This window comes from Phaseolus vulgaris, chromosome 2 (assembly GCF_000499845.2).
Source record: "Phaseolus vulgaris cultivar G19833 chromosome 2, P. vulgaris v2.0, whole genome shotgun sequence".
Lineage (NCBI taxonomy): Eukaryota > Viridiplantae > Streptophyta > Magnoliopsida > Fabales > Fabaceae > Phaseolus > Phaseolus vulgaris.
The window spans coordinates 24,811,689-24,830,705 of record NC_023758.2 but is presented as its reverse complement, the minus strand read 5'-3'; the positions used below and the strand labels follow the sequence as shown (position 1 = coordinate 24,830,705).

General features: G+C 41.2%; 4 protein-coding genes across 4 annotated transcripts; 1 reads left to right on the top strand and 3 right to left on the bottom strand.

The window, feature by feature from the left end:
* The first annotated feature begins 5,197 nt into the window (after positions 1-5,197).
* On the top strand, positions 5,198-5,974 carry LOC137809248 (uncharacterized). Its single transcript, XM_068610383.1, has one exon. It carries the CDS (start codon positions 5,198-5,200, stop codon positions 5,972-5,974), a length of 777 nt encoding a protein of 258 aa, XP_068466484.1.
* A 2,978-nt stretch (positions 5,975-8,952) lies between these two features.
* Positions 8,953-9,333, bottom strand: LOC137809247 (uncharacterized mitochondrial protein AtMg00810-like). Its single transcript, XM_068610382.1, has one exon. The coding sequence runs from the start codon at positions 9,331-9,333 to the stop codon at positions 8,953-8,955; it is 381 nt and encodes a 126-aa protein (XP_068466483.1).
* Positions 9,334-16,327: 6,994 nt separating this feature from the next.
* LOC137809246 (uncharacterized) lies at positions 16,328-16,900 on the bottom strand. The gene has a single exon (XM_068610380.1). It carries the CDS (start codon positions 16,898-16,900, stop codon positions 16,328-16,330), a length of 573 nt encoding a protein of 190 aa, XP_068466481.1.
* A 132-nt stretch (positions 16,901-17,032) lies between these two features.
* LOC137809245 (uncharacterized) lies at positions 17,033-18,338 on the bottom strand. Its single transcript, XM_068610379.1, has 2 exons — positions 17,757-18,338; positions 17,033-17,632 (listed from the first exon to the last, which is right to left on the bottom strand). Exons 1-2 carry the CDS (start codon positions 18,336-18,338, stop codon positions 17,033-17,035), a joined length of 1,182 nt encoding a protein of 393 aa, XP_068466480.1.
* Positions 18,339-19,017: the final 679 nt, after the last annotated feature.

The window sequence follows — 19,017 nt, the reverse complement described above, 5'->3', positions numbered from 1 at the left end:
TATTCTAAAACGCGCGTACCTCAGAAGTTCGTTAGGATCCCTTATATACCTGTGCGCTTTCTCTCTCCTGACTGTTACACATCTGGACACGTGGCTCGCATCCAGCTGTACACGTGTCACCATCTGGAGCATCTTTGACTTGAGCGTCACCTCTTACTCTTCAGGCTGTTCGACTAAGTTACTTATGCAGGAAGCAACTCAGCGTGTAGCTGCCTTGGAGCGCGATCTCTTCTGTGTGGCGAGTACGGGTGTCTTCATACACACCTTCCCTGTGGTCTCGCCGGCCGCCATTATACTCTACTTTACTTACTTCACTGTGCATGCTCGGGTAAGCTGTTCCCCGACCTCAACCTCTAGCCAGCTAGGGAATGACCATCTGACAACTTCATCCTCTGCTTCGAAAGCCTGGAACAAGCTTTCCTGATCCTTCGGCGATGTCCTCCTCTCGGCGATCTCCGATCGCCTTGTCGCCTGGGTTCACACCCGGCGACTACGACACAAACCTGGTGACCGCCGATTTAGGTATGCTATAGATCGGGGCACGCCAACTTAACGACTAGCGATCACACGAACCCCCCGACGTCCTTCACTTCTGCCAGCCAGGTGTCCCGTTCAACACGCCTATACTATTGCTTGCTGCCACGTCATCAACTCCGACTACCTGGGCGGTACAGGTTGTTTGGAGAGAAAACAACACCTATGGTATATAGATAGTGGTTGTTCAAAACATATGACAGGTGATGCATCCAGGTTCATCAACATCTCTCTCAAACAAGATGGACATGTAACCTACGGTGACAATAACAAGGGAAAAATCCTTGGCAAGGTACAATAGGTAATGAAAGTAGTTTGCTTATTCATGATGAGTTCTATGTTGAAGGTTTGAAGCACAGCTTGCTCAGCATCAATCAGCTATGTGATAGAGGTTATCAAGTAACCTTTAGGACCAATTCATGTGAGATTCGCTTACCTAATTCAAAGGATGTTCTTCTTATTGGTAAGAGATCTAACAACATTTATCTACTTGATATATCTAGTCATTCTTCAATAGGTTGTCTTCTATCAAAGCATGAGGAATCATGGCTTTGGCATGGAAGGTTTGCTCATATTCATATGAATCATTTAAATAAGCTTGTATCAAATGAACTTGTCTATGGCTTACCCAAACTCAAATTCGAAAAAGAACATGTGTGTGAATCATGTCAAAGGGGGAAACAAACTAGAAAATATTTTAATTTGAAAAACTGTGTTTCAACTTCAAAACCCCTTGAACTTTTGCACATGGATCTTTTTGGTCCTTCTAGGACTTTAAGTCTTGGAGGAAATCTGTATGCTCTTGTTGTTGTAGATGACTTTTCCAGGTACACTTGGACACTTTTCCTACACACAAAGAAGGAAGCTTATTCAGAATTTAAGAAGCTTGCAAAGAAACTTCAGAACTCATGCTGCAGCAACATAGGAGCAATAAGAAGTGATCATGGAGGGGAGTTTCAAAATGAAAAGTTCATCAGCTTTTGCAACAAGTTAGGGATTTCTCATAAATTCTATGCACCAAGAACACCCCAACTGAATGGTGTGGTGGAGAGAAAGAACAGGTCTCTAAAGGAGCTTGCAAGGACCATCCTAAATGATTTTGCTCTACCAAAATGCTTATGGGCTGATGCTGTGAGCACTGCCTGCTACGTGATGAATTGTGTGCTGATTCAGCCTATTCTGAAGAAAACTCCTTATGAGTTGTTGAATGGAAGAAAGCCAAATGTGAGCCACCTAAAAGTCTTTGGTTGTAAGTGTTATATCCTTAACAATGGCAAAGAAAGCTTAAGTAATTTGATGCTAAATCTGATAAAGGTATCTTTCTTGGTTACTCTCTTAATAGCCTTGCTTATAGAGTCTTTAATAAAAAGCTTATGACTGTTGAGGAGTCTATTCATGTTATTTTTTATGAGACTAACAAGTGTGAACAAGCTGCAGCTAAGATCAATACAGATGAGGATGATCAAAACATCTTTTTAAAGAATCTTGACAGCAACACAGAAATTCAACCGGTTGAACCCTCGAATCAACCGATTGAAAATTTGCAGCAGGAGGATCTGCCAAAAGATTGGAGGATTCTAAAGGATCTGTCTCTTGACAACATCATAGATCAAATCCGCAAAGGAGTTTCCAGCATAAGGAATATGGTAGATTTTTTGCAATCATATTGCATTCGTTTCAAAGATTGAACCTCAATAAGTGTGTTGAGCTCTCACAAAGGATGAATTCTGGATAACAACAATGCAGGAAGAGCTTAATCAGTTTGTAAGAAACGAAGTCTGGACTCTTGTTCCAAAAACCAATCAAATGAATGTGATAGGTACCAAGTGGGTGTTCAGAAACAAATCGAATGACTCAAGCATCATTACAAGAAACAAAGTGAGACTCGTTGCCAACGGATACAATCAAGCTGAAGGAATCAATTATGATGAAACCTTCGCACCAGTGGCAAGGTTAGAAGCGGTAAGGTTGCTATTAGCTTTTGCTTGTATGAGTGGTTTCAAATTGTTTCAGATGGATGTGAAAAATGCATTTCTCAATGGAATCGTGAATGAGGAGATCTATGTCTCACAACCACCTGACTTTGAAGATCACAAGCATCCAGAGTATGTATACAAGCTTAAGAAAGCATTGTATGGCCTCAAACAAGCTCCGCGTCAATGGTATGAAAGGCTAAGTCTTTTTCTTTTATCTCATGTGTATGAAAGAGGAAAGGTAGATAAGACTTTGTTCATTAAGAAAGCTGGAACTGATATTATCTTAGTAAAAATATACGCAGATGATATTGTGTTTGGATCTTCTAATGTAAAACTTTGTGAGGACTTTGTCAAAGCTATGTAGGGGGAGTTCGAAATGTCAATGATGGGAGAACTTTCATTCTTCCTCGGTCTACAAGTTAAACAATCCAAAGAAGGAATCTTTGTATGCCAATCAAAGTATTGCAAAGACATTCTTAAGAAGTTCGAGATGGAAGCATTTAAAGCAACAACAACTCTTATGTCAACAAAATGCTATTTAGGAGTTGATGAAGCTAAACCAGAGGTTAATCAAACCATGTACAGGGGTTGAATAGGTTCTCTCTTTTTTTTATCATTGCTGATAAAAAAAAAAAAAATCTAACTGCAAGCAAACCAGACATTATGTTCGTTGTTTGTCTTTGTGCTAGATTCCAGTCATGCCCCAAGGAATCACATCTCAAAGCTACAAAGAGGATCCTGAAATATCTAAAAGGCACAATATCCATGGGCTTATGGTATCCCTCACTCTCTCCTATTCATTTGGTAGGTTATTCTGACTCGGATTTTGTAGGTTGCAAATTAGATGGGAAGAGTACAAGTGGAACATGCCACTTGGATCAAGCCTCATTTCATGGCATAGTAAGAAACAAGCGTGTGTAGCTTTATCCACTGCTGAAGCTGAATATATAGTTGTTGTGCGCAAATTCTATGGATCAAACAACAGCTTGAAGATTTTGGATTAAAGATTAGCAAAGTTCCTCTTCTATGTGACAACACAAGTGCCATTAACTTGACAAAGAATCAGATCCAACACTCAAGGACAAAGCATATTGAAATAAGACACCACTTCATTCGTGATCATATAACCAATGGAGACTGTGAAATCAAGTTCGTTTCCACAGAGAGACAACTTGTTGATATCTTCACCAAACCTTTATCCAAGGACAGGTTCTATTCTCTACGAAATGAATTGGGAATTCTTGATATGCATGTTTTATCTTAGTTATGTCTTCTTTTGATTTGTCTATTTGATGAGAGAAATAGGGGGAGAAGGGTTGTTGGGAGCTGTAATGTTCTCAATTATATTAAACTGCTTTAAATTTTTTGGAGTTTTAAAACTGTTGTTTTCTGGTTTACAGTTTTTTAACCGATTATCTCTATGAAATAACCGATTGTTCTTATGTAGTTATGATTATTTGAAATATGATATATGGTGCATATCTGTTTTGGACTAGACTGTTCTGTGTTTGTTCAGTGATTGCAGAATTCAACAGATTCTAAACAAAGAACTTTCCTAAAAGCATCCCAAGGATTTGTCTCCATCAAATAAGGGGAGATTGTTGAAGATGGGAAGCTTTGATGTATCAAATCCTCATGAAGCCTGAAGTTGTATTATGTTTGTTAGAATGTATGGCTTTAAACTAGAGGAGGGTGAATTGTTTAAAGGGGGTTTTCGCAAACTTTTAAAGCTAGAATGAAATTCTTTGCAAGAAACCAGATTAGGAATTCAGTTAGCCAAGAAACAAAGCTCAAAACAGTAAAGCACTAGAAAAAAAATTGGTTGTTTCGCAGAAACAATCGGTTGTTTATACCAGTAAAAATAACAACAACTGAATTTAAAGAGTTTAAGGAAGAAAGAGATGCACAAACAGTTTATACTGGTTCACTCTTAAACCAAGAGCTACATCCAGATTCCCAGAAACCACTAAGGAATCCACTAGGTAATCAAAGCCAGATTACATACACACACCACCAAAGAAGTGACCTTGATCCCCTCAAGAAACACACTTTCTTTGGCTTAGCACACACACCAAGAATCTTGATCTTGACAACCTCAAGAGCACACAACCCTTCTTGGCTTTACAACACCAAAATGTACAAAGTTTTCAAAACGAATTACACTTGTTACAGAATCAACTGAAATCAATACAGATGTAATCCTATTCCACTTCTCTCTTGAATAACCAAAGCTTAAAGTGAAAACTCAAATGTTTGAAAGCTCTTTTTGAAAAACTCAAATATGTTTTTCTTTCTTGTTGTTTGTTATAAAACATTAACAAACTATTTATAGCATTCAAATCTTGGTCAAAGCATTTAAAACAGGAGCGTATTCAGTTATAAAATCATTTAAAGCTCCCTTAGCCAAATGGAGGTGGAGATGTATATCGGAAGAGACTGGGAGGTGGAAGCAGATTTTGGACTCGAAGTATATTCTGGGGCATGAAAGTGGCCATACACCCCTCAAATTCCAATCGTGGTGGTGGAGAGATTTATTGAAAATATGTAAGGAGGGAGGAGGTAAAGGGTGGTTTCAAGCAGAGTTAGGATGGGAGCTAGGTTGTGGTGACAAAGCTTATTTCTGGGAGGAAAGATGGTTTGGTAGGAAGGATTTAAAGACTTTGTTCCCACGGCTATTCTCCCTGTCCATGAATAAGGGACAAAAAGTAGGCGAGGTTGGTGAATGGAGTAATTCAGTGTGGAGGTGGAGGCTAAGGTGGAGACGTGATAGATTTGTATGGGAGTCAGATCTGGAACAGGAGCTTGTCTTGCTTTTGTCCAGGGTCAATATGAAATACAATGTTTCGGATATTCAGGTGTGGGGGAAGGAAGAACCAGGGCAGTTCTCCGTGACGTCTGCATATGAGATACTGTCCAATCAAGTTAGAGGTCATCAGTCCGAGGTGTACGAACTCTTGTGGAAGGCTAAGGCTTTTCCAAATGCAGTTGTGACAGCGTGGAGGGTGTTGTTGGACAAACTTCCTACGAGAGTGAACTTAAACAGGAGAGGGGTGCAGTTAAGTTCCATGGAGTGTCCCCTATGCCAGCAGGAGGAGGAGTCGGCTCAACATCTCTTCATGGAGTGTTGTCACGCTCAAAGAGTGTGGTCTATGTGTTTCCGGTGGTTAGATATCTCCTTTGTCCAGCAGAATGACCTGAGGTCACACTTCCTTAGCTTCCACATGTTCCAAGTCAGTAACAACCAAACTCTGATTTGGAATGGAGTATGGGTAGCTGTTGTCAGATGCATATGGGATCAAAGGAACCTGATCATCTTCAAGCAAGGGGTAGTAGACGCGGAGGATATTTTCCAAAAGGTGCAACTTAAGACTTGGATGTGGATGAAACATAAGATGCAATCCTTTAATCACTCCTTCGTAGAATGGGTTCTCAACCTAAATATCTGCCTAAAAATCTGTAAGTAGGAAGGTGGTTGCATAAAATCGAGATGGAGCAGTGATAAGAAGAGTCTCTGGATGATGTTGTCTCGCTTGCATAGATTATGTTCGTAAGGGAGGGGGTTGGTGCTCCAGTACCTAAGGGTGCAGTAGCCTAGAAGCAACATATGCTCAATTTGGAAATTGGAGGCTTGGAGGTGCGGGTTAGTGTAGAGGTGGGGCGTGTGTTAGCAGTAAACTGAGGTTCTGTCGCAGCTGCTATCTGGTTGAGCGAGTGTATATCAATCATCCAAGGGAAGTTGGTTGTACGAGGGTCTGGGTAGGAAGGGCATAGTATGCTCGGTTGTGGCAGGGGTGGATGAGGACGCAGGAAAATACGTTCATACACGTCAAGCGTAGTGACCTCTTCTAAGCGAGAGGAGACCAGTGACATCTTCTAAGCTTAGTGACCTCTTGCATGGTTGTCATGATCGCCGGTTGATGAAGCGGCATTCTCCATTCAACATGATCGCCGATCGAAGAAGAGGCGTTCTCCATAAGTGTGTAATCGGAGGTTGCTGAAGTTATACAAGGTCATCATAATCGGCGATCTCCATGTGTAGTCGGTGGTCGCTGTAAGTATGCAAAGGTCAACATGATCGCTGGTTATGTGTAGTTGGAGGTTGCTGAAGTTATACAAGGTCAATATGATTGCGGGTCTATGAAACGGCAATCACCATGTGCTTAGTCGGTGGTCGCCGTAGGTATGTAAAGGTCAACATGATCGCTGGTTGTGTGTAGTCGGAGGGTGCAGAAGCTATACAAGGTCAACATGATCGCCGGTATGAAACGGCGATCTCCATGTGTGTAGTCGGTGGTCGCCGTAGGTAAGCAAAGGTCACCATGATCGCCGGTTGATGAAGCGGCATTCTGTCAACATGATCGTCGATCGATGAAACGGCGTTACCCATAGGTGTAGTCGGTGGTCGCCGATGTTGGTTATTTTTAGGAAGTCCACTTCTGGATAATGTATATGGGTTGGGATACCCCTGAAGTATCTCCTTTAATTTTATTTATTCATTGCTGATCAAAAAAAAATTTAAAGCTCCCTTAACTAACAAAATTGATTCTGTTAGAGTTTTCAAACAAACAATCGATTGAAAGAGCGAATCAATCGGTTGTTTTGGTTTGACAGCAAGTCAACCAACCAAAACAGTTTTCAAACTTTTTCAAAAACACCTAAGTATAAAACAATCGGTTGTTTCGACAAAACAACATGTTGTTTTTCAGTTAGTTTGAAAAACACTTTAAACTTTAGAAGATTTGAAAACAATTAAGCTTTAGATTCAACAAAGAGTGGATTACAAAGATAAACTACCCTAGATCCTACTCTAAAACACATCAGCAACTTCAAGCAACTCCAGCCTTCCATCAAACGCTAGGATTTGGATTCTTCAAAGCTTTGATCACACTTGATTCAACAATGTCTTAGGTTTAGGTTTTGTTATGGGGTTTAGAATCTTTGTAAGATCAGAATTGATTCTCAAACAAAGCTTATTTAAATCTGTTTTAAAGATTAAAGTGTTTTTCCATGCAAAGGGAAAAACAACTGATTAAAGTTTCAAGATAATCGATTGTTTGTCACTTAGTTGGCAAAGGGGTTTTGAAACTGTTTTTTTGAATCAGTTTTTTTGAAACTGTCAAAACCATTCAACTGGTTAAATTGTGGTTTCAATCAATTAAATGTATGTTTTCATAATAGTTTTTTGAAAAACCTGTTTTAACTGATTTGGTTGTTCAAATTTGTCTTCAACAGTAGGTTCTCAAGGTTTATAAAACTAGTCTTCTTTCAAACGTGAAAATATTGATTAAACAGAAAAGTCTGATACTCTGATTTGTGATTGATTTGAGAGATTACAAGTTGTTTGAGAAAAGGTGTTTTACCAAGTTTTAGCAAGATTGCTTTTGAGCTTTGATGTGATTCAAGAACTGATCAATAGGGTTTCTGGTGTACTGTGATTCCAGGTGTTTTCTAATCTTGTTTAGGTTCTTGTAATTGTTCATGTAACTTTCTGTAAAACTGTTGTAAAAATCCTGTAAAGTCAGTGTGATTCTGGCTTGAGGTGTTGGTTGTGTGCATAGAGGGTGAGTAGGCTTTGTGGGATTCAAAGTCACCTTTTTGTGTTGTGTATGTGTAATTTGTGATTGGTTGCATAGTGGAATACTCAGTGGTTTGACTGAGGACTGGATGTAGCTCTTGGATAGAGTGAACCAGTATAAACCTTGCGTGTAATTCTCTCTATCTCTTCTCTCCATATCTGTTTGATATTTTCCGTTGTCATAAACAACCGGTTGAATCGTTATTTTAACCGATTATAATTCTGCTATCTGTTTCTGTTTGGTTTTTTATTAGCTTTCTGAATTGCTTTTCTGAGTTGATTGTTAAAGTTTCATTCTAAGCAAAGTATTTGTGAAAAGCTTTTGAAAACAATTCACCCCCCTTTTGTTCTAGCCATCATCCTAACAACATGTTCCATTAGCTATATGTTCTCTTAGAAAATGATGTCTAATTTCGATATGTTTAGTTCTTGAATGGATAACTGGATTCTTAGACAGATTTATGGCACTAGTGTTATAACAATTGATAGGTATTTTATTTAAAAGAATTCCAAAATCACTTAATTGTTGCCTTAGCCATAGTGTTTGAGCACAACAACCTCCAGCTACTATGTATTCTGCCTCTGTTGTAGAAAGAGTAACACAGGCTTGTTTCTTGCGATGTCAAAAGATTAGACTTAATCCAATCATGTGGCAAGTTCAATATGTTTAGTTCTTGAATGCATAATTGGATTCTTAGACAGATTTATGGCACTAGTGTTATCACAATTGATAGGTATTTTATTTAAAAGAATTCCAAAATCACTTAGTTGTTGCCTTAGCCATAGTGTTTGAGCACAACAACTTCCAACGGCTATGTATTCTGCCTCTGTTGTAGAAAGAGCAACACGGGCTTGTTTCTTGCGATGTCAAAAAATTAGACTTGATCCAAGCATGTGGAAAGTTCCACTTGTGCTTTTCCTATCAATCTTGCGACCTGCAAAATCTGAATTTGAAAAACCAGTTAAATTCAAAGAAACATTGTTTAGATACCATAGTTCAACATCTTTAGTTCCTTGCAAGTATTTCAGGATTCTCTTAGCTGCATTGTAGTGTGATTCCTTTGGATCATATTGATATTCGGCACATAGGCATACAACAAACATAATAGCACGCCTGCTAGCAGTTAAGTATAGTAAAGAACCAATTAAACCCCTGTATTTTGATTGATCCACTGATTTTCCTGCATGATCCTGATCCAGTTGACAGCTTGTAGAGATTAGAGTGTTGATTGCTTTGCATTTGTCCATCTCAAACTTCCTAAGCAATTCCTTGCATTACTTTGCTTGATTTATGAAGATTCCATCTTTGAGTTGTTTAACTTGCAATCCAAGGAAGTAATTCATTTCTCCCAACATTGACATCTCAAATTCACTTTTCATTGCATCTACAAATGTTTCACACATCTCTTCATTTGTGGATCCAAAGATGATGTCATCCACATAGACTTGCACAAGTATAATGTCTTCTTTTTTCTTCTTTATGAACAAAGTCTTATCAAAGCGCCCATAACCTTGAGAAAGAAGAAATTCACTTAGCCTCTCATACCATTGTCTACGTGCCTACTTAAGCCCATAGAGTGCCTTCTTGAGCTTGTACACATGCTTTGGATTTTTGTAGTATTCAAATCCTGGAGGCTGAGAAACAAATACTTCTTCATTAATATACCCATTTAAGAATGCACTCTTTACATCCATTTAGAATAATCTGAATCATTTTATGCTGGAAAATGCTAAGAGAAGTCTGACAGCTTCTAGTCGTGTCACTGATGCATAAGTCTCATGAAAATCTATTCCCTCTTATTGGTTGTAGCCCTTAGCAACCAGTCTTGCCTTGTTTCTGGTGATAGCCCCATGTTCATCCATCTTATTTCTGTACACCCATTTGGTTCCTATGATGTTCATCTCAGATGTTCTTGGAACTAAAGACCATACTTCATTGTATTCAAACTAATTTAACTCTTATTGCATAGCTGCTATCCAGTTGCTGTCTAGTAGAGCTTCCTCCAGATTTTTAGGCTCTATTTGCCATTGTCTTACAGAAATTGTTAAAAGAATTCCTTGTTGAGACCCCTTTTTCAATTTTTCCAATCACATTGTCAAGTGTGAGATCCTTGGGAGTTTTCCACTCTCTAGGAAATCTTGCATTCACAATAGATTCCTTGACAACATGTATCAGTTGCATCAAAATCAATAGATTGATTCTTTTGAAGAATGGTTCTTAAATCATCTACACCAGGTTCATCCAGAACAAATTTAGGCACATAACAATCAGATTCATCAAACACCACATGCATAGATACTTCCATAGTAAGTAATCTTTTGTTATACACCCTGTAAGCATGTCCATTAATAGCATAGTGATAAGTGCATAATTTCAGTAATATTTCATATTAAAATATAGGCACTTATGAGGATTTATTGCTAATTTACACATAAAATAATCCTTAATTTATGAATTTATACCTTTTTATATTTTTTTATGATCTTTATTTAAATAAGAGTATTTTATTTCCAAATTTGGTGTTAATTGCAGATTTTTAAGGAAGATTGGAGATTTGGATTAAAGATGAATGATTTGAGCTAAAAAGATAAAGATAGAAGGTCCTAAAATGGAAAAAGATGCAAAGAAAGATTGGGCCTTTTTTATGTTTTATCATTTAGCCCATTAGCGTGACACAGGAAGCAACCTAACCCTAGAAAACTAGGATAAATAGAGGGCTAGAGGCTCAACTGTAGTGTGCCAAATTGAGAGGAAAACACCATAGAGTTGTAACCCAATTGGGAGAATGGAAGGTGCTAGAAGTATGCGTGGCTAATTCTAGCCTTTGGGATTTGGACTAATCTGCTCAAACTCTTATGTATTGAGGTGATATCTTATATGTTAATATTCAGTTCTTGATTGATTATTGGTATTGTTGTTTTACTTTTAATTTTCCGTGACAAATTGAGAATCTTAAATCTAACCGGGAGGTATTTTTAGGGTTTGGACCTAAACAACAATACTTAACATATTTGAGTGTTAAGAATAGACTTGAAATGTTAATTGCTATTAACATCTGAGCTTCGTTCTAAGTTGTTATTATAATTATGCGAAGGATCGATAGTTAGGGAACCTTCTTAAGGATTTTATATGCGAGGAATCGATATAAATGATTTTTATATGGGCATCAATTTCAATTAAAGAACTTAATATTGACATGCTAATCAAAATACATGGGAGTGAGAGAGATGAAACATAATCCCTATTTTTCCAATTGAAACAACTAATTCTTTGTCTGTTTTCTGATTGATCATCGCCAACACAACTACTTTCAATACACTTTTAATTGTTTCTTTCTATATTTAGTGATTATTGTACTTGATAATTACCTTCTGGGCTCGATATCCGTCCTTAGGAACAATTATTACTTTTGACAAAGCGGTGCACTTGCCGTAAAAAGTTATCAACTTTTTAGCGCCGTTGTCGAGGAACAGATTTGATTTGTTGAGTATAATTTCCTAAATATTATAAATATTTTAATTTTTTTTTATTTGTTTTGATTTTGTTTATTTTATTAAAATTTGATTTTATTTTATTTTATTATAGATTTGCTGTTTTAAAAAAGAAAGTTGTTGTTTTTATATTATTTTCTTTACGTTATTTGTTTTAGTTTATTTTTATTTTATTTTGTTTTGATTTTGTTTTGTTTTATTATATTCTATTTTAGTTTTTTTTTAGATTAGTTAACGTAGTTTTATTTAGGTTTATGTAACTGTTATTTATTTGTTTTAATTATATTTTATTACTAGTTTTAGTTTTTATTTTTACGTAAGCTAGTTAGTTAGAATATTAGTTAGTTGTTTACAATTATAGTTTTCAGTTTTATATTTTTTAGCTTTATTTTATTTTATTTTTATTTTATTTCTAGTATTTATTTTTTATTTTTAAGTACGTTATTTCTTGTTTTTAGTGTTTTCTTTTATTCTGTTTTTAGTTTTTCTTTTATCTGTATTTTAGGAAGAAAGCAACATGGCAGAAGAACAAACACCACCAACACTTGGAGATTATATAAAAAGTAAAATAATAAGCATTATTTTTAAAAATAAAATAATAATAAGAAAAATAATTAAGCAAACAAATTTTATTTTAATTTTTTTAAAATATAACAACATTTTACATATTTATATTAACTAAAAAATACACTTTACATTAGTTGTTATATAGATTTAAATTATGTAAAAAGATATATTCTTAATCAATTATCGAAGGGAAGGAAGCGTGTGGCATGAAGAGTTAGAGAGTCTCGGGACGAGGCTGAAGTCGAGGTGGCCAGAAGCGTCCATGACGCAAACTGTGAGTGGTTGTGTTGAAAGAAGGTGTCATTGTAGTGTGGGGGTAGATAAGCATTAATATTTCATGTACACAATATCAAATTAATATTAATATTTTTTAAGAAATTGAGATTCTTTTTAATGACACCTTGAATTACTTTTTGTAGCTTCCTCTTTGTCACATGGTATAAAATCTCTTAAGATTTTATTTAATTTTTACTCTAAACATAAATCTTAGTTTAAATTTTTGAAGAACTCTTTTAGATTAAACAATAATTACTTTTAAAGTAAACGAGAATTTAAAATATTTTTTTAATCATTTTGGAGATATTCTGAGTTCTTATATAACAATTGGTGAAGTGAATATCTTTGTTCCTGACGGTTGACTCGAGCGTCTACGTCACACTTACGCTCAGAGTCCTTGCGTTTGCTATCGCGGTTCCTGTAATGAACACCCGAAACACAAAGACAATGGGCGCCCTAGCAGTCGTTTGCACTCCGACGCTCAAGTCAGTACTAGGGCTAGGAAACACCAAAAACTGTATACCCTTGCTATTGTGTGTGTTAACGGCGCAAGAGGATTTCCCCCCTGTCAAGTCTGTTAACTTACTATTTATAGACTGAAAACTAGGGTTTCCTGTTTACCTGAAAATGGGCCTTTCTGATGGCAGGCCCAACACTGTTGTTACCTTACTCTCTGGATAACCTAGTGCGTGGGGTCCCTAAGTGGAGTGCAACCTCTGACGGGATGACCACCTGGATGCCTCCTCGTCTACCTGATCTCTAGGGTCACCCGCCTCTGAGAGTGCCCTAGCTGTTCACGTACCATGCATGCAGCTCACCCCTGATCGTGGCCCTTCCTGGCCATATCCTTTCAGTGGCTTTATACTTTGTGTCACGCCTGAACGCGTCGTCCACTCTGTACGCATGGCACTCGTGATCTAGGCTTCTCCCTTACTGATAACTGGTGTGTGATCTGGGATCCACTTCTCGTGGCCCATCTCTACTATCTGGACTTCCGATGTCCGACCTATCCACACTGCTAAATGGCAAGTCGGTGCATCCTGATGTCCGATGTCTGACCACTCTCGGCTCCTTTGGCGTACGTGTTTTGTGAGGTACTGGCCCGCGCTGCTCGTGGGACCCGCTTACGTGGCACCAACATCACTAGTGGTTTAGTCAACGCTCGGGGACTGGTCGGACACAAGCCCCCCAACCTCGAGCTGTAACTCATTTAGCGAAGAGGCTAAGTCCTTGCCCTTGGTGATCTACGTGGCTTTGTGCGACAGGACGTAAATACAATGCCAAAGTGACGCCTTTCTAGGCCTGTCTTATATGTGCACACGTGTCTTGATCAACGGCTAGGGTTTAACGTCGCTTACGCTTCTTAGTTTACTTTTAAACTCTAGAAAACGCGCACGTCTAATCGCTTGTTACATCATTCTCCGAAACTCTTTGATCTTTTCGCCTTCTTCGCTATCGTCTGCAGGTATGAACACTGACTTTCATTCACTCCCGCTGACTAGTTCTGGATAATTGCCTGTTTGCTTCATCTTTGCTTGGATCGCCTTTTGTTTATGGGTTTCCCTTTGATTCAAGAAACCCTAAACTCTGGGAGATATTACTTCTAGTTATTGTAACGTTGCGTTTGTGCCTTCTTTCTGCACATTCGCATGGTTTATCTCCATATCTCTTGAACTTTATGTGCAGGCATGGGTTTAACCGAGGAAAAACGGGCCAAGTTGACTGACATTCTCACTCGTCTTCACGGGGTTTCTAGGGACGTGGGCACTTCTCTTCAACACGCTCGCGCCCTCGCCGCCGCTGCGTCTTCACCTGTTCCTTCCAACCCTGGGGTTTCGGTCCCTCTTCCTGCCGTTCAACCGTATCCCACTTCTCTCTCTTGTCGGGGTAAAGCCGTGGTGATTGAGTCAAACGAGGATTCTGCTGAGGGGCCAATCTACAAAAAACCCAATCCTACTCTGGTGATGGTATCACATTCTTCTTCCTTCGATCGCTCTGCCTCGCCCCATGGTCGCTCGACTGGTGTTTCTCTGCTCCCTGGTCTCGGCAGGACTGGTGTCTCTTCTCCTTCTGCCCCTAAAATGCCTCTTGTCCTTCAACAAGCCATCAAGGACTTTCAGCAAGAGGTGACTGTGGACCTGGATGGAGCTGCTGCTAGGGAGAAACTGGGTTTCGACTTCGAGGCGCTTCTCGCTCAGTTCAACGTCCTATTGTCCAGGGCTGAATCTGGGGACTCCTCAACAGCTCGCTCGTTTGCTGCCCGTGAGGCGACTCTGAGAGAAGAGTTGGTCCACTTCTCGAAACTGCTCCACACCAAGCCTCAAGAGGTTACTACGCTGGAGGCGAGAGTTCTGTCTCTGCGGGTTCAGATCTTTGAGTTGGAGGAGGTCGAGGAGGTGTCTAAAGCCCAGATCACCGGGCTTGAACGAAGGTCCACCAACCTTGAGGCACAACTGGATCGGGCGAAAGTCGAGTTTCGTCAGCAAGCCAAAAGATTTGAGGAGGCTGAGGCTGACCTGACCCGAGACGTCCTGGATGCCTACGACGAAGGTTTCAAGGATGCTCTCGCTCAAGTTACTTGTGTGCATCTAGAAATGGACACTGCACCCTTTTTCGCGTCGAACTTGGTTGATAGCGGGAGGATTGTTCCCAAGGTCTTTCCTTGACTTGTATTGACGCACAAACTCTTTTATCTACTTTATTTCTATATGTTGAACTACATTTCGATTCTTACAACTGCTCCTGTCGTGGTGCCTGGCGCCACGATATTTCCTTGGATGTTTTGTTGCATGTTCCCCTTATCGTGAGGGGAGGTTTTCACTGTGAACCGGGTTGTTTCTCCCTGGCGTTCTTCGCAGGGGGAACAAACTCTTAACTGTCCTCATCTTCGCTTAAAGGCGCAGAGGATTTATCTGTCGAATTATTTTGTTTTCTCTTGGCACTTTCACTCACGAGGGGAGGTGTTCTCTACGAACCTACCTTTTTGCTCGCAAGACTTCTAGCACAGGAGAAATTAATTTTGAACTGACCTCAGCTTCGCTCAAGGGCGAGGAGGATTTAACTAATAATTGACCTCAGCTTCGCTCGAGGGCGAAGAGGATTTAACTATTAACATTTAACCCTAGCGCTTTCACTTGAGAGGGGAGGTGTTCTCTGCGAACCTACCTCTCCACCTACGAGACTTCTAACACGAGGAAAACGACTACTTCACTGACCTCAGCTTCGCTCGAGGGCGAGGAGGATTTAACTGGTGAACTATTTCGTTCAACCTTGGCGCTTTCACTCGAGAGGGGAGGTGTTATCTACGAACCTACCTCTCCGCTCACAAGACCTCTAACGCAAGGAAAACAAGTTCTTAACTGAATTGTACATAACTCGGAAAAAATGCTTCAATTATCTAGGGACCTCATTAAAAAAACCCTTGTAAGGGAAAAAGAGTGTCCTTACCACGTACAATATTCCTGTTTTAACTGAAATAAACTTGTAGTCGACTATGTTCCGTGTATAAGGAACCGAGCCTTGCTTCAACGCCTAAACCTGCGCGCTTCATTCCCAAAGATCTTTGTTTTCCTAGGGGAATTGGTCCGCACCGGGGAGAGCGGGTGTGATGATACCTGAAGTTTCTCTCCAGGCTCTTAGCATACTCTGCTTCTCCTGGGCGTAGGACCTTGAAACTGATCCTGCCTTTGTTCGGGGCCCGAACCGATTGTCTAATCGATCCTCAATGGTGGTCCCGGTTTTGGACACTACGATCTTCTCAACCGGGGCTTGCTCCGTTTGACCAGGGATTTTGCTTGAGTTGGAGACTCTCTCTCCAATATCTCTTTTCCCAGAATTGCCAAACGGATCAGATTTGGTTTCGCAGGCGATTTCTGCTACGGACTCGCCGGGTTCGGGGCGGTTGACCTCAGGTAAGACACGGTGGTCCACTAGCGACCATGGACACCCATCGCCTTGTTGTGAGGCTACTCTTGTAGCATCGCTTCGCCTCCTTCTGGTCTGATTTGATGGTAATCACCTTCCCCGTCAGGTCCGGTAACTTCATCTTCATGTGCCTTGTCGACGGCACTGCCCCTAACCTGTTTAGCATTGGTCTACCCAACAACATATTATAAGTAGAGGAGGCGTTGACGACAAGGTACCTGATGCTCTCCGTACGTGACGCGGTGCCATCCGTGAAGGTGGTCTTTAACTCCAAGTATCCCCGCACCTCTACCTGGTCCCATGCAAAACCATAAAGACAGCCGCCATAGGGCCTTAGCATGTCGGGGGATAGTTGTAGCTTGTTGAAAGTCGTCCAGAACATTACGTCTGCCGAGCTTCCCTGATCTACTAGCATGCGGTGCACCTTCCTTCCCGCGGTTACCGCTGAGATTACCACTGGATCATTGTCATGGGGGACAGCATCCTCTAGGCCGGCCTTAGTAAAGACCAGGTCTACGTTGAAGGCTTCGTCGGTTCTTTGTGCTTCTACCGACATCACCGTTCGCGCGTATCTCCTTTGTTGAGAAGCGGTACAGCCTCTTCCTGAGAACCCTCCTGCGATGTTGTGGACCTCACCATGTACGGGGACTTCGTGCCCCAGGCCACCCCCTGTCGTGTCCTCGATCCCCTATTTCTCTAGCAGATAATCTCTTAGGAGACCGCTCTTCACCAGCTCATCTAGCTGATGTCCCAACGCTAAGCAATTGCGTATGGGGTGGCCGTATGCTTGGTGGAACTCATACCATGCGTTCTTGTTGGGCCCGAGCTTTTTGTCGATCTTGGGAGGCACCTTTAGTCTCTCCGCTATGTTTGGGATAACGATGAGGTCTTTCAGCTCCACTATGAAGTCGTGCCTTGGCGGCGCGTTATCTATCCCATGCCCCCTCGTATTGGGCCTTCGATAAGGCTGCTGCTTCACGGGGGCCTTCATCTCTGTCGTCGTCTCGTGGATCCTTAGGGTTTGAAGACGACCTGCCGCGCGTGGCCGCGTGGGGACCACGCACGTGCGCTTTTCACTAAGTTCTTCCTCCGCCATAATGTGGGCCACCGCGTGGCGCTTTATCTCGGCAAAGGTCTTAGGGTGGTTCCAGATGAGTGACTCGCTGAAGGGTCCCGACACAATGCCCTTCCTAAACGCGTGCACCATCATCTTTTCTTCTGTGAGGTTCAACCTCACCACTTGCGCTCCAAAATGGTGGAGGAACTCCTTCAAAGACTCTCCTTGATACTGTTTTACATCAAAGAGGTCGTAGGAGACTGAGAGGGGGGCTCAATTCGCGAGGTATTACGCCCTGAACAACTTTGTGAGTTGCGGGAACGACGTTACATGGCCAACAGGGAGGCTCATGAACCACTCCATCGTCGTTCCTGCCAAAGCGATTAAGGAATTCTTTCAGGGACTCTCTCTGATATTGTCTTACGTCAAAGAGATCGTAAGAGACAGGTGGGGGAGCCGGATTCGTGATGTACTGCTTCCTGAACAGCTTGGACAACTTCATGAATGACGTTATATGACCATCAGGGAGGCTGATGAACCAATCCATCGCTGTTCCCACCAGAGTGCTCATGAACAACTTGCATCGCACCGTGTCAATACCCCCAACCAACATCATCTGTGTATAGAAGGTCGTGAGGTGAGCCTCTGGGTCCTCTACACCCGTGAAGGTGGCTTTGGGCCCCACGAACGTGGCTGGTATCACGGCGTCCATGATCGCCTGCGAGAATGGCATTGGAAATTCTCTAGGTGGTGTCGTAGGTTCTTGATCTTCTACCTCATGTTCCCCCCCTTGATTTCGCAAGCCCTTGCGCAATTCTTCATTGGCTCTCTGTAATTCTTCATTTCTCGCCAGCGACATAGCCAGATCAATTTGGATGCATTCTTGATCCGCTCTTGATGTCACCACCGTCTCTTGGAAAGCCTGCATCATTTCCATGATTTGTTGCAGGGTGAGGTTTTCGCCTCCATTCGGTGCAACAGATCCTTACCTCGTATTTCTCATCTTTCTTGTTCTTGTGGATGGGACAGTGTTTTAAATTGTGCCCCACGGTGGGCGCCAAATGTTCCTGCCGGTTGACTCAGTCGCCTTCGTACGTCTCACGATACTCCCACGCCCGATTCTTTGTGCCTTCGTTCGTGCCTTTCTCCCGATCCAACACCTAAAATCACAAAGACAAAGGGCGCCCTAGAGGTCGTTTGCACTCCGACACTCAAGTCAATCTTAAGGCTAGGAAACACCAAAATTGTTAAGCGTAAAAGCTCTGTGTGAACTGTGTGTGTAAAGCTGCGCAAAATGAATAGCGTACCTTGTTAGGTCTATTACTACCCTTTATATAGTCTAGGGTTTCCACTGTTTCCGCTACCCAAATTAGGATTTCTGAGGGTGTGCCTTAGCGTCGCTATTACCCACTTTTAGGGCAACGTAGCGCGTAAGGCTCCCTTACTGGAGTGCGACCTTTGAAGGGATGACTACCTGGGTGTCACCTCGTGCACCTGATCTCTGGGGTCACCCGTTCTGGGAGCGCCCTAGCTGCTCACGTGCCATGCGTGTAGCTTCACCGCTGGAATGTGACCCTTACAGGTCGTATCTTTTCTAGTGACTCTTTACTTGTGTT